The sequence below is a fragment of the Castor canadensis genome, chromosome 13 (genome assembly GCF_047511655.1).
Source record: "Castor canadensis chromosome 13, mCasCan1.hap1v2, whole genome shotgun sequence".
Classification (NCBI taxonomy): Eukaryota; Metazoa; Chordata; class Mammalia; order Rodentia; family Castoridae; genus Castor; species Castor canadensis.
Genome location: NC_133398.1, coordinates 102,849,128 through 102,875,706, shown reverse-complemented (window position 1 = coordinate 102,875,706; position 26,579 = coordinate 102,849,128). Strand labels below are relative to the sequence as shown.

Genomic DNA, 26,579 nt, shown 5'->3' with positions numbered 1-26,579 from the left:
TCTCTCTCTCTCTCTCTCTCTCTCTCACACACACACACACACACACACACACACACACACACACAACATGTAGATTGCTTTTTCCCCTTGTCTACTTTTATCTTCTTTGGGGCAAAGTTGATTCTTCTTTTAAATTCTTCCCCATTTTTAAATTAATCAGTATTTTTCCAAACGTTTTGGCAAATGACTGAGCATAAACTCATGAATTAGGTTGCATAAAAGCCCTGAGATTTTATTCAATAATAGTCTTCCAAGTTGACCGTCATACACAAATAGGTCTTCATCTTGTTGACCAGAGAACAGAGAAGGGTTTAACCTGACGGTTGAGGGGGAAAGTCATGGCGTACCCCTGGATGGAATAAGCATGTCAGTTTTTAACGTTTGCCTCAGACAGAACTCTCCACAGCTACCCCCTCTGGTTAGCCTGGCCCTTGCCTGGTGTCCAGCACTCACCTTCTCCCTGGAAAAGGCCCTGCTCAGCATCCAGGATGGCCCACACCTAGCCAGACTATCAGCAAGTGGGAAACAGGCAGCATGGTGACTCATAAGCCAAGGTGCTATAAAACATACCTGATTCGGGGCGCTTTTCAACCATGAGTCATCTTTCCAATGTGTGATTGTGAAGTCAGTTCAAGTCAGAGATGCACACATGGTTTGGCGTTGAACTCAGAAACACAACAATTATTAATGGGGCACACATTTCCAAAGCTTCCCAGAACACAGGGCAGGTGCTGTGGCAAGCAGTGTGGAGCCCTTGTCAAAGGCCCAGCTCCTCACTCACTTGCCTGAACACCTCCACCCTAAGGGTCTGGCAAGACACTGACTGAGGCCCAGGTAGACATAGCCACCTCCCAATTTCCGCCATTTTTATGTGTCATTCCACTTACCTTGGGCCAAAGCCTATGTGCTAACTCACTTGTGTATCACTCAGAGCTCCACCAGGGAAGCAAGACCCAGAGGAGACGAGCATGAAACAGGCACGGATAGATGGAATGCATGCATTGCGCATGTGCATGCATGGTCATACATATGCACATGTATACCCACATATACATACTTACACACGTATGATACACACATTGTATGCATAGCTCTGCTCACATGTCAGATACAACATGCTATACATGCATACTCGTACATTAGCTATACACACACATACATACAACATGTATACTACCTACCTACATCTGCACAAATACACACACAGATTTATTACAAGGACACAGTTATATAGGGTGGCTAAGCAAGTCCAATGTCCATGATGCAGGCAGTCATGAAGGGAAGCTTCAGAGAAAGACAGAGTCTCATGACATGACCTAAAGCTATTCTGTCCCCACCTCCCCACCCCTCAGGGGTTTGACACTCTCTTCCCCCACCCCACTCTTTCTCTTTCTTGGAGAACCCTAAACTCTTTTCAAATGACTCTAAGTCAGCCTCACCCAAGATACTCTTTCTAATATGAATCAAATGATTAGGAATTGTAATTACATCTGCAGAGTTCCTTCATAGCAATACTGAGATTACTGTTCCATTCAATAACTAAATCTCAGGCAATGAATGCCACCAAAACCCAGTAAAACAGTCTTAGGAAAAGACAAACCCCAGACCTGCCCTCTCTCTGTTCAGCTTAAGCCATCTCAGGTCACTCATAGGAACCTAAAGGAACGCCTAGAAAAGATTTGGTGCATCTTTAGACCATAGGAGAACATGTCTAAAGAAAGTCGAAGAATCAATAAATATGGCCATATAAAATATTCACGTATCAAAACCATAGGAGGACTAAAAGAGAAATAAGAAATCTGGAAGAAATTTTATTTTGTATTAAGACATATTCGTAGTACAGTGGGGATTCATTGTGACAATTCCAAATGGGCTCATATTGTACATTGGTTAGGTCACTCCTACCATCACTCCCCTCCACCCCTTCCTGCCCCACTTAAAACAATTGCAAAATGTTTCATCACTCTATTTCATGTATGAAGACCATCAACCATATTCCTTCACCTTCATTCACCCTCCCCTTCTCACAAGGACCCCCGGCACTGAACCTATTTTATAGTCCTGCCTTTCATTATTAATTCCAAATTCAATGTTACTTTACTTTGGTCCATTCAACCCCTTCCATTGCTCTCCCTTACCCCTTTACCTCCCACCCTCCATTTTTCAGTAGCTTTCAATAGACATCCTCGTATCCTCTACCTTCACAGATGTCGTTTTACAATCTTGTTGACGCTCTATCATTTTCTTTTCCTTTCCCTCCTTCCCCGAGTTCCAGAGTAGTTCCACTATGACAAGCATGCTCTTCGTGTAAATTTGCATACGATCATGTTCGTTTTTGTGTATATGTTTCTCTTTGGATCTGCCTTCCATGTCTGAGAGAAAACGTGTGGCCTTTGTCTTCTGCGCCCGGCTAACTTCACTTAACATGATGTCCTCCTATTGTAACTGTTTACCTTCAAACTACATAGTGTCATTCCCTGGGAAGAAATTTTAGTAATTATGACATATATATTTAATTTCCTTAATATACGAAGAGATTCTATAAGTCTATAAAAATATCAACTAATAAGCAGAGAATTCCAGTAGGCAGTTTAGAATAAAGCAAATGTAAATAGTGAAACACATATGAAATGTTGTTCAACTGCATAGTAAAAGAAATGCTAGTTAAACTGTGGTGCACCACTTTGTCCACCGGTAAAATTAATCCAAATAAAAAATCTTGGGAACACTCTGTGTAGCCAGGGGAGTGGTGAATAAGCACTTCTACACTTTTTTTGAGAAATGAAATTACATGAATCTCTAAGAAAGGCAATTTTATATCTATCAAATTTAGAAGTACATAAAGCTGAACTCTGTAACTATTTCTGGATATTTATCAAAAGATAGCTTGCATTTCTGTACAATCATGCATATGTGAAGGTGTTTACTCCAGCATTGTAAATGTCTATCAATAGAAAATAAATGAAAGCAGTTACAGTAAAATTGCTACTATGGGAGAAGCTGAGATCTACAATTTGTTTCCAAAATTTTAACTGTAAGAGACATTCGTGTATATACACATGCATATGCATGTTGATATAGCATGGAATATTATGGAAAAACACAGAAAATACTGGTAATGAGTATCAAGGAGACACACTTTATGTTCACAAATAAATAGAAAACTTCCCATTATTTAGTCACAAGAAAAGAATTGTGAGAATTGTGTCAAGGATTCCATCTCTTTTTTTTTTATTGTTGTACTGGAGGTGCATTGTGACATTTACAACAGTTCTTACAATGTATCATAGTCAAATTCACCTCCTCCATCATTCTCCCTTATACCCCCTCCACCATTCCTGGAAGAATTTCAGCAGGTCTCATTTTTTTGATTTTCATACATGGATACAGAATATTTCCATCATATTCACCCTCCTACACCCTTTCCCTCCCACTGGTACCAATTCCCAGATGGGAGCTGTTTTACCCTCCTGCTCTCTGTTTTTGAAAAAAGACATTTTTGTTTGTTTAAACTACACAGGCATTTCTGTGTGACTTTTGCATGTATTCATGTGTTATTACCCAAATGGTTCACCCCTCTATTTTTCTCCTCTCTACCTTAGAAGGGTTCTGTTTCCTAAGGAGTAAACAACTTTCTTTAACTTGTTAATTCACTCAACATAAGTAGTTGCTTTTAATAATTCAGAAACAGAAATTCATGCAAGAATTTAACTATAGCGTCTTGATAATTGGTGAAAAGTATGCTTTGATTTTAAGGTTATTAAATAATTTTAAACTTTCATGATGAAATTCTAAAGACAGATGCATTTTAAACTTCAGAAGTTAGCATCATGTTTGTACTTACACAATGTGAGTGAATCTAACTGAAGAATTACTGCTCCTAATCCTTTAAAATCCTTCCTGCCGTTAGTCTGGCATTTTGTTACTGTCTGTTACTTTGCATAATTATATCCTTCCATTAAGGACAATGGGCAGAGTTCCAATATAATCCTTGAAAAATTAAATGCAGGTTTTTGCTTCCTTTTTCAATGATTCACTCTCTAAGATGTTTAGACTGAAATGTGTCCCAGAATTTCTCATTAAAACCCATTATTTCATGTTTTACTCAACACAAACACTGATGGTTGGGATATATAAAAACTTATGTCTAAAACCAACTTGCTAGGGCTCAACAAGAGAAAGAGGAAAGGAAAGAATTCTCAGGTCCCACCTTTTCACGTGGTAAAGCCCAAGCAGACCACACTGTTGAGAAAGGTGTTTCCATAAACCTTTGAAGGGCCAGAAAGATTAGTTGTGTAGATCACTTATTAATTTCCACTGACTTAATGCAAGCCTAAACACTATCCCACTTCCGGGCAGAGACTCACTCTGGTCTTCAGGGCTCTCGTTCCCCACTGGACTGTGCTGCTTCCACCAAAGGCTGGAACACACTTGGTTTATTGTAGCCAATATTCTTAGAGACAATTGGCATTTTACCACTGCATCTGATGAGGTTGCTGTTACCTGCATTACCGCTGTTGCCTAATTTGAAAATGTCTTTCAAGAAACTGACCATAAAAGTCAAAGTCTAGCAAATGAGCCTCAGGACACATGGCAACACTGTGGGACCAGCCCTGCATCAGCCTTCAGGTCCACAGAGCAATGTGTTAATTCTTTTGTTCACTTTCAAATTCCCAGTTTAAAAAAGAAAAGGTGCATACAAAAATTTGTCAAATACATACCCTATATACATCTAAGCCTAACCAATAAAGAGATCGAAATAATAATTTATAATCAAACATGATTTTTAAAGTATTGTTATGGTTTGTTACTGAACCTTGTTTCTACAAGGTTCATTGGTGCCATCTAGTGGTTTCCAGTGGTTATCATCTATTTTGAATACTGGAAAAGTTCATTTACACATTGTTCTCTTCGCAGAAAAGACTATGTGATTTATTAGGGCAGGATTGGTCATCAAATGCAAAACAGAAAGAATTAATGACTAATAGTAGTCATGTGTGCCTGCAATACATTTTTCATTATAATTAACATTTTGATACATTTAAATAATCACTGCTTTCATAATTTATCATTATGCCTTTGTGTTTGTTGTTTACAAGTTCCTCAAATTCTTCTCAACAGAGCATTTGCTTCCAGAGGCTTGAGTTGTCACTGTGGACCTATAAATGACCTGAGTCTCATGGATTGTAGGAAAGGTGAAACAGGTTTTGCCTCCTCACCTTCATCACAGGGTAACCCCTGCTCTGTTAACTGAACTGGTGGAACACATGCCCTTCCCCCCACCACATAGTCCTTCTAAAGAACATTCTCCCAAATGTGGGGCCATCTTTGGTCTAATCCTAGCAGTCATCAGAAATGAGCCAAGGACTCCAGCCAGGAGAGCTGGTGTAGTTAGCCGAACACGGGGACTCTGCGCAGGACCACGAGTGCTCACCATCACGTGATACTCTGTGTGGGGCAGCACACAAATTAAGCTCTGAGCCACCCGTGCCGAAATATGGAGCCCAAGTTGCCAAAGGAGATCCCCCAATCCACTTTCTTATCTGTCAGCCGAGATGGATAGGGCAGCAACAGCACAGAGGGACACAGAGCAAAGACACCTGCTGATAGGGGCAGAAGCTGTCGTGTCCAGGGGCACGGATGCTATGAGTCTGTCACCACTGATCCTTACTTTTTCCTGATACGTTGGTGTTCTTTTCAGTATTTTTCTAACAACCTCTGTTTTAAAATTGTTCCTATAGGGTTCCTATATTCAATCATTGCATTTTTGGTTTATTTGAAGTTCGCTTGCTCTGGAGAGACTGACTGTCCAAGATGATGGCCTAAGTGAACAGAGGGCAGGAGGTCTTATATCAAGAGAAAGGGTGACAGTCCCCTCTCCTAGTCTCTGGTGGCCTGTCCTGGGGAGGCCTTTAACCACATGTCTGTTCAGGTTTTATCTTATGTTCTCAGAACTTTTCTTCTATGGGGAGAATCAAAGGAGTTGACATGATCATAAAGGTTAACCTAAAAAACTTTTCTGTTTTCAACCTAGAGCTTGATTACAAGAGGTAACTAGGCAGAGGGCAGGAAGGAAAAACAGGGGAATTGTTGAGTTTCCGCTAGGCCATTTCTCCTGCGATGGGAATTTTTAGCGTGAGCTAGAAGTGAAATCAAAGTGCATCTAGTAGTCCTGAAGTCACATGGAAGTGTTTAAGAGAGATAAGCTGTCATTTGGAACTCATTTTTCAACCATGTTAGTTTACATTTCACATCTTCCAGTTATGAGAAGTGAGTTTTCCATCCATCTACTCGTTCATTCATTCATTCACGTGTTTGGGCTTTCTAAACACTCAACAGATAACTATGAAGAAGGAACTCAGGATCTCTGGAGACACAGGGCCAAGTGGTGGTGGTGGTGCCTTGTGACTCCATTGTCTTACTCTGGCTTGTATTATCAGTGAGACAGACAAAGGATTTAGTGTGCACTGTGAGATAAGTGACTGCATAACGTGAAGCTTAATGTCTCTATTTCTTTAAACTTCCCTGCAATCTGGTGTTAGCTTATTTCTTCGTGGCCAGTGTTTGAGTGTAGATAAAGTAAAGAAATACATAAAGTTGCTACTTTACACATATAAAAAATAGAGGCTTTGAGTTGAGGTTTTCCTGTGAACTAAGTTTAGAAAGCAATCACCGTGTTTTACTTAGAGGTGAAGATGGATCAGGAAAATTTGAGAGAAAGATGCTCAAAAGGGAAAGGCCTTAGGAATATCCAGAGTAGATTTCCCCCAGTTGTTTCACGATGCAAAGTGATGTTCAAATAAATTAATAGGATAGCGGCCACTAAGGGTCAGCAAAGCTTTGCTTCAGATACACTTCATTTACCTGCCATGGGTACAAGGAAGAATTAGCTTCCTTCAGGGGATCAAAGAGCATTCCCCATCTTATGGGATCTGTGACTATTATTATTATTATTATTATTATTAATCAGTAGCATAACAACACTATTGTGGTGTAGGCAGGTGGCAGCCAGCCTTCTTCTTTGGGACCTGTAGCTCACAAACCAGGCATCTACCCAAATGTTCTTAGATCTCCATCTAAGGTGAAAACTCAAATCTGTACATGCTTTGGAGTTGGGAAGTAGATAGGAGCTTCAGGTGGGCAATTAGTTTTCCTTTTAAATAACTTCCATATAAAATAAGATCAGAGAGACAGAGGTAAAAGGGAGAAAATGAATGTAAGAGGAACATGAGAATTCTTGACCTCTTTTGGTGGGCAGGAAAAGGGTGCAAAAGGCATGAAGTGGGGAAGAACTTCTCTCTGGGCAAGTAGCATGGACTCTCTGACAGCAGCCTGGGAACCCTGCCACAGCCCCTGAAGTTTATGGCATGGGCTTTTCTTATCCTCCCAAGGACCAAACAGTTGCCCGAACAATGAGAAAAGCTTTCTTTTTTCTTGTCTTTCTTCCTAATGCTTTGCATTGTCTTCCCTGCATAAATTAAACTGTGATGATTTGAAAATAAAAAAAAATAATTACTCAGGTCCACTCAACAGTACATCTGTGAAGAAGAGTGACATGTTATCATTTATGTGCTTCAGACCCCCCCGTCCCAAGGGAACCGGCAAGACCGGCCAGAGAGTACTGCATCCTTCAATCCCTATGAGCCAGACCGAGGACCCTGGCCTGCAGAGAGAGGTGAGAGACACACAGTTATTCCCTGGGCATTCCTGAAGCAGGCAGGGGTCAGGGTCACTGGGAAGTGTGTAGAATTTGTTCAATAACTCTCTTCACTTCCTGAGGTTGCCATGGTCAGCCACAAGCAGTACTGTCATCCAGTGTCACACAGGCGGATGTCAAATGTCTACAAACAGGCAGTTCTGCCGAGTGAAATGTCCTCTACGATAAAAGAACGTGCACATATTGGCAGTGTTAACAGTGCCCATGTTGCTTCTTCAGAATTTTGTATCTCTACAAATAGCACTTCTGTGAAGATTGTGCTTTTGGAAAGCTATTTGTGTCATTCATTATTTTTGACAGAAGGTACAGTAAGGAATGTCGGAGTTACTAGAATTCTAGATGCATTTAGGGACCTATGCTGATTCTGTGAGGCTGTGAGCAACGCGGTTTAGGAAGGTACACCAGGATGACTTGGTCCCACAAATGGGGCTTTGGATGGCTTACTTGGGCTCTATAGGTGTTTCCAAGTTATTTTTAAATTAATGAACTTGGAGTCTGTTTATTGTTACAAAACACACCAAAACAGTGCCCGAAAGAGTGAGAAATGACAATGTCTTAAAACAATGAGAATCAATGATATCTCAGCTAATTAACTCTTATATACTGGGGATTTGGACAAGGCCCAGCTGGGCAGTCCCAGCCTGGAGCCAGTTGTCTTCCGATACTGACAGGGCCAGAAAGGTGGGGTGGGGATGAGGCCAGGGCAGTTGCTCTCTGGCTCATTTAGTAGTCTCAGGACCTCTCTGCCCTCTCAGAGGGCTAGTGTGGACTTTCTCCCAGTATGGTGGTGGTCTCAGGGCACATGAACACCTTCCATGGCACCTTGAGCAAGGTTCCACAAATGAGGCAGCAGTTGTCTGGCCTGTCATAACTTCATCTTGGCAATCACATGCATCATTTCTCATGTGCTCTGTTGGTTGAGCACAATTATAAAAACCAAGAGGGGTGATATAGACTCCATTCTCAATAGGAGGGGCATCAGAATTTCCAGTCCTAGCTTAAAGCCCATTGGAAGGCCCAAATTCAGAGTTGCCTCTGGTGTGGAAGACCCTCTCTCCATGCCTCCTGACTGTGCCTTCAATTCTGAGCTACGTCATAAATGCTCAAGGGGACCAAAAAGGTATTGTGATCGATCACAGGAAGGCAGAGGTAGCAGACAGCTGTCTTGTTAGCAGCCCTCCCAAAGGATGCAACCCAAAGTTCTGTGTTTCCTGAATGCCTTGCAGGCCCTCAGAGAGAAGCTCTGCCCATGGATACAGAGGTGTATGAAAGCCCCTATGCTGACCCTGAGGAAATCAGGCCCAAAGAGGTCTACCTGGACCGAAACCTGCTGACCCTGGAGGACAAAGAACTGGGCTCTGGTAACTTTGGAACCGTGAAAAAGGGCTATTACCAAATGAAAAAGTAAGCAGCACCATGTTACCGTCATAGTCATACAAGCATACACTCTAGAAACTTCCAAGAATATATCAATAATGTTTGTTTAATCTCAAACACAAAATTTAACTTAGTATGGCTAAATCCTTTTTTTATTAGCATAACAATTTTTGTTCATTTCTCGAACACTTACAACAAAAGCATCCATTGTGTATACTAACTATAGCTATAGTAACAAATTAGTTTAGTTTTAGTACATGTTCCTTATAGAAAACAGAAACAAGCAAGACCATAATAAAATAAGAACAACATATTCATACCACCCAAACCCAACTGTTTTTAACTAATCTTAGTGTATATATTTTTGGTCCTTTATATGCACACACACACACATATATATATGTGCTATTTCATTGAAATGAAAGCGTTTGATGATGACAGAATGGTATTTTATCTGATTTTATAATTGCATCTCGTTTTTCTTACCCAGAAAATTCTTGATTTCAAATACCATTAGGATAATTATTTTTGTGCTTTAGCATATAATTTAAATAACAATATATATTATACAATAGTTAAAATCACTCCATTATTAAAATGTCTTCACATTTCATTTGGTCTTTAGAAGGCATCCCATAAAAACTGTTTGGTAAAAGTACAGGTTTCTAACGTTCTTTAAGATAAAGCCTGTCTTTATTAAGTATGACTCTGTAAGTGTGGATATGATTGAGTTAATTGTTCCTGCTATTTTACAGTTCAGGAATTTTTGTTAAAAAGTGTTTTTCTTGAGTAAGTAATTCACATGATTCAAAGGTCAAAATGATAGACAAGAGCTAGGCTTTAGCTCAGTGGTAGAACACACAGAAAGTCTTGGGATTGACATTGTAGGAAAAGAAAAAATACATACAGACAAAGATATACACAGAAACTCTTGCTTCTAAAACTGCCCGTATCATGTGTGTGTATACACATATATACATATACACATAGACACACATATATACACATGATGTTTTTTAAAAATTATGTAGTATAACATAGTCTTTTAAAAACATACTAATTTTTGTGTATTTAGACCTAAATTTTCCCAATATTTTATAGCTTATCATATTTAAATTCCTTGCTTCAACACTTCAATATGCAAATTAGCATGTATATATATATAAAATTGTGCATACATAATTCCAACTAGAGGGTTTGGGAGAGGAGAGGATATCTAGATCAATTTGGGATAAAATGATGTCTTTATAATCCTGAGTCTTCAAGTCAGTAAGCTTGGCCCACCATCCCTCTGTATTCTTAGACTTTCTTCACTATCTCTCAGCAAACTTGTTTTATTTTCTGCGTAGACTCCTTTAACAACTTCTCTCAGATCCATTCTTAGGGATTTAGTAATTCTGATGTTAATATATATGCTATCATTTTTAAATTTTATTTCTTCAGCCCTGTTTTGCTCACGTATGAATTACAACTGATTTTACTTATGGGCCTGATGACTAACAGTGTTACTAAATTCATTTGTTTTTTCTGGTAGCTTATCTTTGACCCAGAAGTTGATTTATTTATGAATAAGGACAGTTTGGTTTCACTGTGTCCAGTCTTTATACTTTCTGTACTGAGGTTTGAACCCAGGACCTCACACTTGCTAGGTAGGCACACTACCACTTGAGCCACTCCCTCAACTCCATAATATTTGGTGTTGGCGGGGGATTGTTTTATTTAGTTTTGTTTTGAGACAGGGTCTCATTGTGTAGCCCAGGCTGGCCTCAACCTTGCAATCCTCCTGCCTTAGTCTCCTGAGAACGGGGATTATAGGTGTATGCCTCCATACCTGGCTGGATCTTTATACTTGTGTGCATTCTTCCTAGCTTTGTCATACTAGGAACTGAGGAGCAATGTTTGGTAGCAGTGGCAGTAGTCTCATGCCTGCCTCAGGGGGAGAACTTCCAATATTTCACCATTAGTTATAGGCTTGTGACTGCTCCCTATCAGACTAAAGCAGTGTCCTTTTATTCCTCCATTTCTGAGAGGTTTTTAATCTCTAATGTGTGTGAATTTTATTGAGTGTGATTTCCCCTCCTCTGAGCTCACCATGTGCTTTTTCTCCTTTATTGTGTTTATGTGGTCCATTGCACTGATAGTCTTTCAAATGTTAAACACACCTTGCATCCTCAGGATAAACCCCTTGTCCATCATTCACTCCTTATTTATTTTTTCATAAATCACTGAACTTAATTTACTAATATTTCTCTTAGAATTTATACATCTGTGTTCCTTTAAGGTATACGTCAATTGTTTTTATAGTTTTTCTCTCTGGTTCTAGCATCAGAGTAATGCTAAAAATTTTCTTTCTCTTCTATTTTTCTGAAAGAGATTGTGGGGTGTTATTTAAATATCTGTAAGAATCAAGAGGTTTATAACTTCTTAACTTTGGCCCCTACCTCACACCATACAGCAAATCAGTTTCAAATGGATGGTAGCCCCAAATGTGAAAGGCAAAACAACCAAATGTTTAGAGACAGCAGAAAGGACTGCTCCCATGTTCCCCTGAAGTCCAGGGGAGGCTCCTGGGTGATGACAGTGTTCTGAACCCATTTGTGTAAAAGCCACAGGCTGTGTTCCCTTGATAACATTCACTGAGCTTGTGTGTTCCATTATGTATGTATGTCAGACCTATTCTGATATTCTTTTATTTCACCTATTTTATTGGATAGTTCTGTTTTGATTCTCCACTTTGAGGGTTCAACAAAAGAGGTATACTTCCATGCTTGTGGGAATTGTGCCGTGTGTCAAAGCTTGCATAGTTTAACTCTGTTCTTTTATTTACACCTCACTTTGTCAGAATATTTTCAAGAGTTCAGCATGATCTAGGTGATACTTTTATGATAAAATGAAAAATCTAATTTTTTAAAACTCATTGAAGCTTGCTTAAAATTAACAAAGCTCACTTTGGGGAAAATAGCTTTTTTTAGCTATGAGAGTTAACAATGTAGTCTGTGCCCAGAAATTCATTTTCAATTCACATTAAAGGAATTTTATATTCATATGCACATACATGATCTAGATTATAATCACAAAATGTTACAGGAAACTATGTATGTCATATTGTTTTATATAAAAGTTATTTAACTATTTTCCAGCGTAGGGTTTTTCCTTGGTTTGGCGTACTGTCTGCTACCATTATTTACAAGTAATGGGATGTTACTCGCTGTCTGCAAAATAAAAGAGTACAAAGGAAAGGGTAGCCACTTATAGGACAGATTTACAATACGCATTTCCTGGCAGATGTTACCATAGCACCATTTTTGTGTAGGGATTACGCTTCACAGAACATGTGTTTCTAGATATGAGCCACTTTGGAAAGTTTCTCCCACGTTATGATTTGTTTTGCAGAGTTGTGAAAACGGTGGCTGTGAAAATACTGAAAAACGAGGCCAACGACCCCACTCTGAAAGACGAGCTGCTGGCGGAGGCGAACGTCATGCAGCAGCTGGACAACCCCTACATCGTGCGCATGATTGGGATTTGCGACGCCGAGTCCTGGATGCTGGTGATGGAGATGGCAGAACTCGGTTCTCTCAACAAGTATTTGCAGCAGAACAGGTATCGCGGTGCCCAGGTGTTGGGACAGACAGGGCCCCCCGTGGCCACAGAGCGACCTGACATCTACAGGAGACCTTTTCTTTTCCCCTTTCCTGTCTTCCACCTTATTCCGCCGACGTCGTGAGAAGAGGGATGGGAGATGCTGTCTCTAGATGCAGTTCTTTTCACTCTTACTGCTTAGAGAAAAAGGCTAATCCAACAATTTTATCTTCATTCCCCTCTTGACTCTCTTGCACTGTCCAGCCTCAGAACATCTGGAAAAGAAATCTCTCCTCGGGAGGCAGAACCTTTTTCTGTCTGTTTGGTTGGGTTTTTTATTATCATATTATTGTTGTACTGAAGGTACAATGTGACATTTACAAAAGTTCTTACAATATATCACAGTTAAATTCACCCCTTCCATCATTCTCCTTTATCACCCCTCCCCCCATTCCTGAAATAGTTTCAACAGGTGTTTCCTTATATCATCCCCCTTCCCACTGGTATCAACCACCAGACAGGACCTGTTTTACCTTCCTGTTCTCCATTTTTGGAAAAAGACATTTTAGTTTGTTAAAAATAAATATGCAGGGTGTTTCATTGTGACATTTCCGTCTATATTTGTATTGTGCCCCGAAATGGTTCATCTGCTCTATTTTTTTCCTTTCTACCTCAGTCCTCTTCTTATGGTGATTTCAACAGGCTTAAAATTCTATACTCATTCTTGTGTAGAAAGTGTCAGAACGTTTTAAAGAGGCTTTTAAAACAAACATTTTCTAAGAGATAGCAGCTATGTCTTCTGTTGCCCAGCTGACCTCTGACTTCTGAAGGTATTGGGGCTGTGAACTGACTACATCCATGGGGAGTGATTGTGGTGTGCTTATTTAAAACTGTTGTCAAGACATGGAAACTCCCTTGCAGTAAGACAGAGCACCAGTGGTGATTTGCTAGTCCCATACTCTGCGTTACGTTTTCACTTTACTTAGATTGTCCTCTAGTCTCCATAGAAGGAAGGTGTTGCACTCCTCCTTTAGAGGTAAGAATGGAGACATGGGGTTGGTTTTATTCCGGTCCAATATTGGAGTAAAGTCTGACTGTCTATAAGCCAGAGCTGACCACTCCTTTTTACTGTTTTCTTTAAAAAAATTTTTTTACTAGAATATGCTCACTGTACAGGGGTGTTCATTGTGACAGTTCCAAATAGGCTTATATTGTACATTGGTTAGCTCACCCCCACCGTCTCTCTCCCTCGACCTCCTCCCCACTCCACTTAAAGCAATTGCAAGAGGTTTCTTTGTTTTATTTTGTATAAGAATATGGAGAACATCCACCATTTTCCCTCACCTTAATCTCCTTTGTTCACCCTCCCTCCTTCCACAAGTACCCCCCTCAAACTGTACCTATTTTACAGTCCTGTGTTTCATCACTAATATTTAAGTAGATGTTCAAAGGGGTTCCTCAATGTATCATTGCTGTGAGTATATGCTGCTTTGGTCCATTCAACCCCTTCCATTGCTCTCCCTTACCTATTTACCTCTCCCCCCCCATTTTTCAACAGCTTTCAATACACATCCTTACATCCTCTACCTTCACAGATACTGTGTTTACGATATTGCTGATGCTCTATCACTCTCTTTTCCTTTCCCTCTTTCCCCAAGTTCCACCAGAGCTGTTTTTCATGCAATTCAGAGCAGGCCACAAAAATCACAAGCTACATGGAGCAAAGCAACCTGCCTCCACGCGTGATGCTAGTTGTTTAAGAAGACTAGGGAATGACTGCATTCTTCTTTAGTGTGTCTGAGGAGCATAGTTGTTTGTTCTGAAATGGATGGCAGTCCGTGGTCACTAATGACACCCTTGTGACTTTCAGGCACATCAAGGATAAGAACATCATAGAGCTGGTTCATCAGGTTTCCATGGGAATGAAATACTTGGAGGAGTGCAATTTCGTGCACAGAGATCTGGCTGCAAGAAACGTATTGCTGGTCACTCAGCATTATGCCAAGATCAGTGATTTTGGTCTTTCCAAAGCGCTTCGTGCTGACGAAAACTACTATAAGGTAGGAACGACTCAGCTGTGGTCATGGCAGCAGTCTGTAGCAAACTGGAAAGTAAAAGTGTGTTCTCTGTATTCTACTATGGTAGGACTTTAAGAGAATTTCTCTAGTAAGCAGGCCCCCAAAAAGTGTTCTTATTAAGCTTTGAATCTATTAGTTAAAAAAAAAAAGTGGAAATGCTTGAATTTATCACACACTTTTTGCAGTTTTTTTAAAACTTTTTCTGTTTTTTTTAAAATTATTATGCTGGGGGTACACTGTAGCATTTATTACAATGTAGTAATACATCATAGTTGAATTCACCCCCTCCATCACTCTCCTTTATCCTCCCTCCCCCATTCCCAGAATAGTTTCAACAATCCTCATTTTTCAAGGAAACTCTCTTTTTAGCTATCTTAAACAAACAAATATGGTTTTTTTCCTCTTTTGCAAAATCAGCGAACAGGAGTGTAGAACAGGTCCTGTCTGGGGGTGTTGGTACCTGTGGAAGTGGGGAGAAGGTGGGGAAAGGGTGTAGGAGAGTGAATATGGTATAAATACTATGTATGTAAATATATACACATGTATGTAAATGGAAAAATGAGACTTGATTAATCTAATTTATCATACTATGAGATTTTCCCAGACTAGTATCTTCCAAATTATGTTCCGTGGAACATTAGGGAATCATGGTATTAACTGATGGTTTATTTTGAAAAAAGAAAGCTTTACTAAATTACATTGGAAAATATAGATTGAATAGGTTGGTTCCTGAAGCATTTCCCTTTTCCTGTGAAAGGACACTGAATCTCAGTAGATGGTGTTTCTCAGCTGCGTTTTTCAAACCTACTTCCTCCTTGGAGTTCTTTCCCCATGGAGTATCTAATAACACCTGTGGGACACTGTTTCACAGTGCCTGCTGTGGGTCACTTTAACATACACATTTCTACACATGTAATGAAGATGCAAATGATCAAAAATAAATTCATCCACACCCAACTACAAATTTAGGTCCCCATGTCTTCTCATTATATGTGTGGAAACTGTTTTACAGGCTTAATTGGCATCCTGGGGAATTGAAGTGTAATAATAGTAATAATAATAATAAAATTCTGAAAAGCAAAAATCAAAGTAGTTATGTGAGTGAGGCTACAAAAGAAAGATGCCCCTTAGTCTTTTAAGGGAGAAAGTATACAGAATTAAGAATGGACTCCCAGTAAAAGTGATAACCAGGCCTGGACAAATGTTTGGATGCTCTAAAACATAATTTCACAATAACTAGTTCCATGTACTGAGTTGGCTTTGCTCCTCTCTGCTACCCCTCTCCAAACAATTAAAAGAAGGGGAAAGCAGTAAGAAAGCCCCAGCTTCATGGGAACAAAGCCATGGTCCCTACATAGGGTTCATGTTGACCAAAAGGAAATGTAATGGGATTGTGCCCAGTTAGAAGGGCCATGGGAAGATGTACAATGCTGCATCTCTCCAGGAATATTCAGTTCTCAGTTAGAGACTGGCAGGCACGAAGGGGTAGGCATGGCTGTGGCATGAAGAGGCTGTGGGTTTATCCCTGAATTTTACAGCCTGCTGTGGCTACAGAAGTTCCCCTAAGTTGCAGTGCCCACCACCCACTCTTTCTCTGACAGGCAGCCCATGGATACAGCAGGTGACTGAGGAAGGAGGGGTGTCAGTTATCTGAGAGGTGACATGAGGGCTGAGCTCCCACACTAGCAGGCAGACTCATGCTCACTGGCCTAAAGACCCCAGAAAGAGCAGCACAGGCACAGGCCGTCCAACATCCCGCTCCCTCCACAGCCTCCCCAACCCCATTCCTCCTAAAGCAGGGTTGCCCTCTGGGATGGGGGTCTTGAGACACACAACAGCATGAAGAAGCACAACACAGAAAATCACAGCCTACATGAAAAAGCACAAGCTCTCTGGAGAATTAAGTGTTGCACAGCGAGAGATGTATTGGAACTTGCATGTCACTGGAGTCAAGACAGAAGAAAGGACAGCCCATGTGGAGCAGGCACTCACAGAGGACACGGAGAAGTTGGAATAGGCACATGGTTCCCATGATCTATTGCCAAGTAACAGGCAGCTGCACACCCAGGGCCCTGGAACACCAGCACTTCAGTGCACTTCAAGCAGCAATGGGGCAGGGCTCGGTGAGGACAGACGTCTCTGTGACTCAGAGGCAATCAGCTTGATTTTGTTCATCCATACTGCTAGTGACTAGTTAGACCTGACCCATGTGCTGCTGGCCAGCACGCCTCTGCACAGTCTGTCCTGTAGCCCTGGCTTCCACCCAGCATGGTGGCTGGAGGAGGCAGAAGTGGAGGTGCCAGCCTCAGAAGGCCTGGGCTCAGAAACTGTGTCAGGTTACTTCCACCTGGTTTGTTGGTCGGAGCAGTCACAGCCCACCTAGATTTAAGGGACAGGGGGAGGACAGACGCTTATCTTGGAGAAACACAGTGGACAGCACTTGGGTTTTGCTTTCCCTATACAGTCTGTTTCTTGTGCAATTCTGTCTTTCTTGTTTAAATTTCTTCTCTTTAAATCTTTGAGGCTCTCTGCAAAGATCTGGCGATCTGCTTGTGTTTGGATAGGCCCCTGGAGAAGAGGAGTGTCAAAGAACTTGGGGGCCAGCTGGGTTCAGTGACCTATAATCCTAGCTACTCAGGGGGCAGAGACTGGAAGGATCACAGTTTGAGGCCAGCCCCTGCAAAAAGTTTGCAAGACTCCACCTCAAGCAATAAGCTGGATATGGTGTCATGTGCTTGTCTTCCCAGCCACATGGGAAGGGTACAATAGGAGCACTAATCTAGACCACCTTGGGCGTAAATGTGAGACCCTTCTTAAGAAATATTTACAGTGAGAAGGGCGGGTTATAAGGCTCAAATGGTAGCACACCTGCCTGGCAAGTTCAATCACCACTACCAAAAAAAAAGACTACCCAAGAGCCTTTTCTAGGAGTCTGGCTACCTCAGTCATGGCAGAGTCACATCAACTGCACAGTGCAGTTCTTTCCAAAGGGACTTTATTTGCATGTGCTGACGCAGAGCCAGGCACGACACAATGGTCAGGTAGGAAAATGTAAAAAGTCACATGCAAAAAGCACATGCCCTTGTTTTATTGAAAAAAGGAGCATAGTGCCTGTTTATTCTTGTATGTAGATTGTTCTGGAAGAAAACAAGAAAAACTGCTGAAGGTGTTTGTCTCTGTAGAGATGGAGTTGGAGTCAATAATGGTGACTAACTTTTTAGCATATTGAGGATGTGATAAACATTTACTTCGTTATCAGTTCAAAACTCAAACTTGCTAGGTGCCAGTGGCTCACACCTATAATCCTAGCTACTCAGGAGGCAGAGATCAAGAGTACTGATGTTCAAAACCAGCCCAGGCAAATAGTTCATGAGATGCTATCTTGAAAATACCCAACACAAAAAAAGGGATGGTTGAGTGGCTCAAGTGGTAGAGTGCCTGCCTAGCAAGCAGAAGGCCCTGAGTTCAAACCCCAGTACCAATAAATAAATAAAACCTCAAATTTGAATCAACATATGACTGTATTGTTCTCAACTTTTGAGATCAAAATGTCAAGATAATATGTCATGTGACTGAGACAGAAGTACTCAGTTGTGTCATTTTGAGTGTTAGTGCACCCTAGTGTCTGCAGTCTGACATCCCCAGATCCTACTCCTGGCCTGCCTCAGTGAAAAGAAATCAGCAATTTCCCCTGAAATCTCATTCGTCTGTGTACACTGGGGAGACTGCCTCCAGGTTAAAGGGCACAGTGAGGGGTAACAAGACTCAATAGAACACCACGTGGAATTTCAAACCTGGAAGGAAAGGGTTTTACTACACCGTTTGATCTTTTTCTTACCATTGGATTTTTTAAACTGAGAAATTAGGAACTTTAAAGAATTTAATATTGGTTTTTGGAGTAATACAAGAAATAATCTGTGCTAAAATGATTTAGCATTGTCTCAAAACTATAAACAAACACAGCAGTAGTGAAATATGCTTGTGACGAGCCCAGTATTTTTTAGACTGTTACCATGACTCTGTGTTGCCCCTTGTGTGCTCCATGAAACTGTACATATCCATAGTATAAAAGGGAGAGGGAAAAACTAAAAAATGCAAGCAGCTCAACCGGAATCTTTAAAATGTGTGTTTAAGTCTTAAAACACTTAAAAAGTGTTCAAGGTTTTGCAATTGAATAGTATTTTTTAAATTCATTCCAAACACACCATGCTGTTAAGTCATGAACTTATCCTATTTTAAATTGTGGCATAAGAATGCAAGACAAAATTTCATCACCTTCATTGTTTCTAGGCACACAGTTTCATGGTGTCAGGTACTCATGCTGTTGTACACCTTGTCTTCAGAACTCTTTAGTTCTTTCAAGACTGAAACTGTGCATCCATTAAACAGTCATTCCATCCTCCTCTCCCCCCAGCCCCTGGCCACCCTCATTCCAAGTGAAACCACACGGTCTTTGTCTCTTGGTGACTGGCTTATGTCATTTAACATAATGACTACAAGTTTCTTCCACGTTGCAGTCTGCACCAGAATGCCTTCCTTTCATAGATGGATACCACTCCAAGGTCTCTGTCCACTTGTGGTGGTCACTTGGGTTGCATCCACACCTCAGCTATCAGATTAGAGCTGTGATGACACCAGGTGTGTGCCATTTTGCTCTTCCTGGAGCCTCATCGTCTGTTCTGCTTTCAGGCGCAGACCCACGGGAAGTGGCCGGTGAAGTGGTATGCCCCCGAATGCATCAACTACTACAAATTCTCCAGCAAGAGTGATGTCTGGAGCTTCGGAGTGCTCATGTGGGAAGCATTTTCCTATGGGCAGAAGCCGTATCGAGTGAGCCAGTCTTCACTGCATACTTCCCTAACAGTGGTCTTTACAATAGACAAGCGCCAGACTGTCTTCATGGGAGCATGAAAGCAATGAAAGAGGGAAACCCGCTATGAGTCTTTCATTGTCTTTTGACAGTGGGCAATTAATAGGACCTCAGCTTACACAAACCTGGAAAATCATATTTGATGCTAACTGAACAGTGTCTTTCCTTCATTGTGTGTTACACATACAGATATGCATAGACTGGGTAGCCTTCGTCAGAGTTAAAGTACAAATGGTGTGATGCTGTTGACAGTATCAAATTTGTAGCTCAGTTACATTTTCTACAGTTTTTTAAAATCAAAATATACATATATACCAAAAAGTCCATGGAGCCTAGGATACAGCTCGGGGAGTTTTCACTAATGAAATCTACCATGAAACCAGCCCCCAGATAAGGAAACAGGGCAGAACCCCCAAAGCGCCGACTTCCTGAGCACATACAGCCCTTCCTGCCGGGCAGCCCCGCCTGACCTCCAGCATCACACGGTGTGCTCCTGGCCGTGTGACTTACAGAATTGAAATTGTGCCGCACAGAATTGAAATTGTGCCGCGTACACCCCTTTGTTCTTGGGCAGTGGGCTATGGTTTTGCCGTGTTCGCTAGACCGTTTTCAAAGCTCATGCGAGTTTTTCTTTGTCTCAGGGGATGAAAGGAAGTGAGGTTACTGCCATGCTGGAGAAGGGAGAGCGGATGGGGTGTCCACCAGGGTGCCCAAGAGAAATGTATGAGCTGATGAACCTGTGCTGGACCTATGAGTGAGTACCTGACACTTCTGTCACTCATCTCAGGCTCTGGAAGCAAATGGCTTTCAAAAGCAGCGCAAATTAGCTTTTCATACGTCAAGAATGCGCTGCCTTCTAAATCAATCAGGAGAGGGGGACAGGATGGCTGCTTTGAGATCCAGTCGTGTCGCATAAAGACAAGGACACGCTCTGAGATGTGCATCCTTAGGTGGTTTTGTCATTTTGTGAGCATCATAGAGTGTTCTTACACAACCAGGGCAGCTACAAAAGTCACCAGGTAATGCGATCTTATGGGACCACTATGGGGTCAGAGTGGTGGTTCAGAGTCCCTGGAGGCATCTCAAGCATTTGGAACATTCTGCAGCCCTTGACATGCCCGGGTAAGTCGACTGCCCTGTCTGAAGGCAGCCCCCATTGCAAAGAGCATTAAATCTATGTTCGGAAGTTCCTCCAGATCACAGGTTAGATGTCAGATGTCCAGAAACAACAGGTCAGGGTTACCACGTGATGTACTTTGGTCCCAGCATGGCAGGGTCACAAGCCCCACCCCGATCCTAAGGTGCAATGTGGTTTCCTTCCCTGCTGAGCTGCCCTAAACACCTCCGGAGTGGAGTGTCACATGCTCTCTCAAGTGTGGTCAACACCCAGAGCCACTAGGCGCTGGTGGCAGAGGGTAGCCCTGCGCCACTGCCTCAGTTGCTGTAGTTGCAGATGAAGGGTTGGCAGTTAGAAGGCTGCAGGTGAGCCATTGCGCTGTGACATCACTCGCCATAGTGCCCGGTTTAGGCTACAGAAGCCAGTGTGCTGTCATAACACCGAGTGGGTCTTGGTGTTGGGAACGTTCTGTGTCTGTTCTCAAGTGTCTAGACTGCAGAGCGAACTGCAGGACAAAATGACGGCATGTGGACCCCTGCAGTTTTACCTCAAGCTCTGCTTCACTTACTATCAACTGTATCCATTTGCTTTACAGCCAAGAATCTTGAAAAGTAAGTTTGAAGAAAGGTCGATCCTTAAGGGATACGGCTCGCTCTTGATATCCCACGGGGTAAAAATCAGCAGAGTTAACAACAGAAGACTGAAAATGTTTTTTAAGAAATCGCATCTGTGTAGACTTTTTTCTTGTTATAACTTCCTATTTCTGTAGCATTTACCTTAAATCTAGAGGAGATTTAAAGCATGCAAGAGGATTATGTAGGTTACCTGCAAATGCTACACTATTTTATACAAGGGACTTGAGCATCCAAAGGATTTTAGAATCCTTGGGGACTCAGGAACTGATCCTCCATGGATATGGAAAGGTAACTACACTCCTTTCTAACTGACTGATCAAATTTTCTCATGTTAGAGAAACATGTACATATTTGTTTAGAGATCACAGATTGTTAAAGGCTTTATCTGTAGCTTACTTACACCAGCATCTCACTTACTAACAGTACAGTCTTGTTAAGGTTTATGATAGAAGCCAGGCATGCAGGTACATGCCTGTAATCCCAGATACTTGGGAGATGGAGGCAGGAGGATCACAGTTTGAGACTAACCTGAGCAAAGTTAGCGAAACCCTGTGTCAAAAGCTAAAAGTAAAACTAAAGGGCTGGGGGCATGGCTCAAATGGTGGAGCGCTCACAAAGCATGCACAAGGTCCTGGGTTCAATTCCAAGTACAGTAAAAAGGATTTATATTAGACAAGGTCTATTGCCTCAACCACGGCAGGTTATGAGTTCTAAGAAGTGCCCACATCAACAGTCTTCTTTCAGAAAGTCCAGAGCCATCCGGTGGCACTGGGGGAAGGAATGTCACAGTTACGTCCATACTTTCTTTTTTTTAGATTATGAGTCAAATATGGTGTATGTCTGTAGACGTTGACCAATGTGTCACCTTGGTTTTGTTTTGGGAGATTTTTTTTTTTGATGGTACTGGGGTTTGAACTCAGGGCTTCACCCTTGCTAGGCAGGCGCTCTACCACTTGAGTCACATCCCTGTCCCAACCAACCAATGTGACACATTTAAACAACATGTGTTTAAACATGTCGCTGGTGTCACAAGGGGATGTAAAAGATCCTGAGCTCTAGTGGAAAACTCCTCCCGTACACGAATCCCCTGGGGACCCTGTGAAAAAAAAACAAAAACCTCAGGTTTGGGTTCTGTAGGTCTAGGATGGGGTGAGACCATTTCTGCTTCTGGCCACCAGCTGCTGGGGTAGGCAATCCTAGATTTCTCCATCAGGGGACGAAGTTGCTCTGTGTGGCAGAGGCCCCAACTGGACCTCCCTTTTTCAAGAGCGCCTTGAGAGACCCTAACTCCTCTCTTCTTCTTTCAGGGTGGAGAACAGGCCTGGATTTGTAGCGGTGGAGCTGCGGCTGCGCAATTATTACTACGACGTGGTGAACTAGCAGCTCTAGTGCATGGCTCTGGCTACGTTGGGTCAGACAAGCAATAAGAGGAAATGTATTTAGATGAACTGGTTTTCAGTGTTTCCGTCTCCTCTGCCAGTAGAGAGAGCCAGCCTCCTGTGGAACATGTTGGGGGGACTTGTTAAGCAAAGCTTGTCCTTGGATTCAACCTCCACAAAAACAAGCCCAGTCCCAGGGGAAGATGGACATGTGGATTAAGGGGCCCACTGGATCTGTTTATTTGTGTGGTTTTCATGACAGATCACTTTAAGATCGCTTCCCAACTTCTTTTTATGTTGTTCCAGTTCTCTGGGTCCTGGACTATCCCTGCAGGCCTGGAGGCAGGAACGAGGGGTATAGAGCAAGCATTTGCAACACATCCAAGGTGCAGTGAGCAGCCGACTCTTGACATGGAGAAAGAAAAAGAGGAGGCTGTACCTAGAGCATCCTCTGGCAGCCCAAAAACAGTGTCTAGATGAGAAAAGTGCCATGGGGCTTTTAAAAAAGACCAAAAAAGAAAAAAAAAGGAAGCTGGACCAGTGCAGTTTCTAAACAGGTTAATGAAAACACACCAATAACAGCACTAAGTCTTGGGTGTTGCCTTTGCTGTCTGTGTTGTGGGACAGAAGAAACATCAAGATGAGAAATGAGGTACGGTGGGATGCACCAGCTTGGCTAACACCCCCTGGGAATCCTCTCTCCTGCAGACTCTTGGACACTGTCCTGTGTGCTTGCACGGGGACACGTGTGTGGAAGCTGTGTAGGGGAGGCAGGCTCCAGTCATCCAGTGTGACTGAAGACAGCAGAGTGCATCAGACTGCCACCTACTGACTGTTGGTGGGTGTCTTCCTCTCCTGGAAGAGAGGGTGCCTCCAGAATTCTGTCTTCTTCTCAATCTGTAATGAAGAGCATGTTAGTCCATTTTTTGTTGCTGTAACTGAACACCTAGCCTGGGTAATTTAAAAAGAAATTTAGCTGAGCACCCATGCTCCTGCCTGTAATCCTGATTACTTGGGAGGCTGAGATTGGGAGGATCATAATTCCAATGGCAGCCCAGGCAAAAAAAAGTTTGTGAGACCCATCTCAATGGAAAAAAAGCTGAGTGTGGTGGTGCACGCCTGTCGTCTCAGCGATGGTGGAGAGTGTAAAATAGAAGAATCAAGGTCCACGTCAACCTGGGCTAAAAGCAAGACCCTACCTCCAAAATAAGGGCTGGAGGCGTGCCTCAAGCAGTAAAGCAGGAGCACCTGCCTAGCAAGTGTGAAGCCCTGAGTTCAAATCCAAAAACCGCCAAAAAAAAAACAAAGAAATTTGTCTCTCACAGTTGGACTATTGGGAAATCCAGTATCAAGGCGCTGGCATCTGAATCTGATGAGGTCCTACTTGCTGCCATAACAGAGGGTCCCACCCCCATAACCTCATCTACTCTTAATTACCTCCCAAAGCCCACACACCCACAACATCTGATTTTATGGATTAAGTCTCCAACACAAGAATCTAGGGGACACAATCACACCATAATAGAGGGCAACATGGTGGCCAAAGCCAACTAAAGAGGAGTTTCTGAAGAGAATATCAATTCATAGTAAAATCAGACTCTGACCCTCACCACAAATAGGCCTTATGACAGTGACATTGGGTTGAACATACAAGACCTGATAATTCTCTTCTAGTTCTCTACGGTTAGCTACTCCTTGCTTAATAAGTTTGACTTTATGCAAATCATCACCCATTGGTAGCAGATTTGCTGAGGCCCTTGAAAGTTAAAAGGATGTGTAGCCATTATTCTTCTGTCAGTATGTACATGTAAAGTAGGATCCACTCATCTTCACACCTAAGCATGTAAACCACACACAGCTGTGGATAATAGAGAGGGCCTGAGTAACAGAAGGGGAAAGACTTGGAGACCAGGGGAAATCAGTGCCTTTTCTTAGCTGAAAGAAGCCATGAGTCCCTAGTAGACCTTGTGTTAAGAACTGTTTAAAAACCATTCACACTTTTTGGAATTGTGCTGTCTGTTTCATCATTTTGTTAAAGAAAGGATCCCTGACTGCTGAACTCACTGAGCAGGTCCTCAGAACACATTCAGAGTCCTGAAATTGTGAAGATGAATGACAAAATCTCCATTGGTCAGGTCACCAGTAGATATGGAGTCATGAAAGGAAAGGTTGGGTGTGTTGCGGTTTGGTAAAGAGGTCACAGTCACATCTGAGTCGGGGGGGGCCTCTGATGCTGAGCTCAGAGTTTGCCTTCCTCCATCCCCAGAGTGGGTCCTTAATGAGACTATCTGCTCTTAGGGTAGGGAAGCATGTGTGTAGTAAATGTGTGGGACTTTTTGTGTCTTCTTTCTCATGTGATTTTCTGGCCTCTCTAGCAGCATCCCTCCCTCTTAGGAGTCTGGGGCTGACCAACACCTAAAATGTGACTGGGCAGGAGAGAGGCAGGGACTTCACTTCCCTTCAGAAGGCTGCCCATCCAGGCCCCGGGTCCCTCTGTCCTGGGACAATCTCCAGTGCCTCTTGCTTTGGAGAGCAGATTCCTGTGTGCAGAATCCCACTGTGGTCAGCGTGAGGTGACCTCAACTAGGGAAAACCACGCCCTTCCATCAGGAATAAGTCTCCTTTCCCCTGGGGCCACAGAAGAGGGTAAAGGGAAAGGCACCTCATTGAAGGAGGACTGGAGCAGTAAATGGGCTAAATTCTAAGATACTTTGTGAGCATCTGAACTGTCCTAACCGTCTCTTACCTGGAGCCGGGCTTGCTCCATCTGGTCCTTCAGCAGGGAACAAAGGAGCATCCTAAGCTGCCCAGGTTTGAATGCCACAAGTACCTCTTCCCCCACTGCAGGACCAAATGTCTCTACCACAAAAGGCTTGTCCAGTGTCGGAGTGTGGCTCAACTGAGCACCTGCTTAGCAAGCATGAGGCCATGAGGTCAAACCCCAGTACCTGCCCCCTGCCCAGAAAGGCCAGTCAGTCGTTAAGATCAGTGTGTGTGTGTGTGTGTGTGGTTTCCTTTGACCATGCCCTGACCCCCATCACCCAGCCCTGCTTTATGTCCTGGACCGTGACCTTGCATGGAGCTCAGCTCCATGACTGCAAATCCACCTGGATGTCCAACTGCAGAGGTGACTGCTGGGTTGTCAGTCACCCCAGCCTCCCAAAGAGAGCACTCCACTGCAGCATACAGCGTGATTCTTGTTTATTTCAGAAGAGCTACATTTTTCACTGGCTGTGTTGTTAAACTGTGAGTTTTAATAAAAGGTTAAGATTAGCTTGGTCATGACGTCTGTGGAGGTTATTGGGCTATGATGGGTCACGCTGTGAAAGTGTTAAGCAGCATTGCCACACGTGCAGTCAGTTTTGTAAAATGTTGAGACTCCTGCGTGTTGGACAAAGCAATGCAAGCAGGATCCTCAGAGCTGGCTGTCAGCTGCTGCCACACAGGATGAAGCCCTCAAACAGGACCCTATCCTGTGAGGAACGTGTGTCCTCTGCCCACTGAGGCCCTGATGGCCAGCCCATTCCCCATAGAAAGTGGGCCAAAGACACCCAGAAATCCCTGCGGTGTGTTATATGTGTGATATACGGTAGGTATATGGCGTATGGTTCTATGGTGAGTATATATGTGGAGTGTACAAAGTGTGTGTGAAGTGTGTGGTGTGTTTGGTGTGTGTGTAGTGTGTTTGGTATGCTGTATATTGTGTGTTTAGTGTGGTGTATGTGTGGCACGTTTGGTGTGGTATATGACGTGTGTGTGGTGTCTGTGATGTGTGTATGTGTGATATGTGTGATGTGTGTGGTATGTTTAGCATGGTGTGTGTG

At 42.6% G+C, this 26,579-nt stretch overlaps 1 protein-coding gene across 10 annotated transcripts in view; it reads left to right on the top strand.

The window, feature by feature from the left end:
• Positions 1-26,028, top strand: part of Syk (spleen associated tyrosine kinase) — an 83,253-nt gene extending 57,225 nt beyond the window's left edge. For all 10 annotated transcript variants that reach the window (XM_020166375.2, XM_020166366.2, XM_020166329.2 and 7 more), the window contains 7 exons: positions 7,579-7,675; positions 8,944-9,121; positions 12,488-12,697; positions 14,547-14,736; positions 19,444-19,584; positions 20,266-20,378; positions 22,684-26,028. In XM_020166375.2, the coding sequence (XP_020021964.1) occupies positions 7,579-7,675; positions 8,944-9,121; positions 12,488-12,697; positions 14,547-14,736; positions 19,444-19,584; positions 20,266-20,378; positions 22,684-22,756 (1,002 nt within the window). In that variant the 3' untranslated portion in view covers positions 22,757-26,028. The remainder of the gene's footprint in view (positions 1-7,578; positions 7,676-8,943; positions 9,122-12,487; positions 12,698-14,546; positions 14,737-19,443; positions 19,585-20,265; positions 20,379-22,683) is intronic.
• Positions 26,029-26,579: the final 551 nt, after the last annotated feature.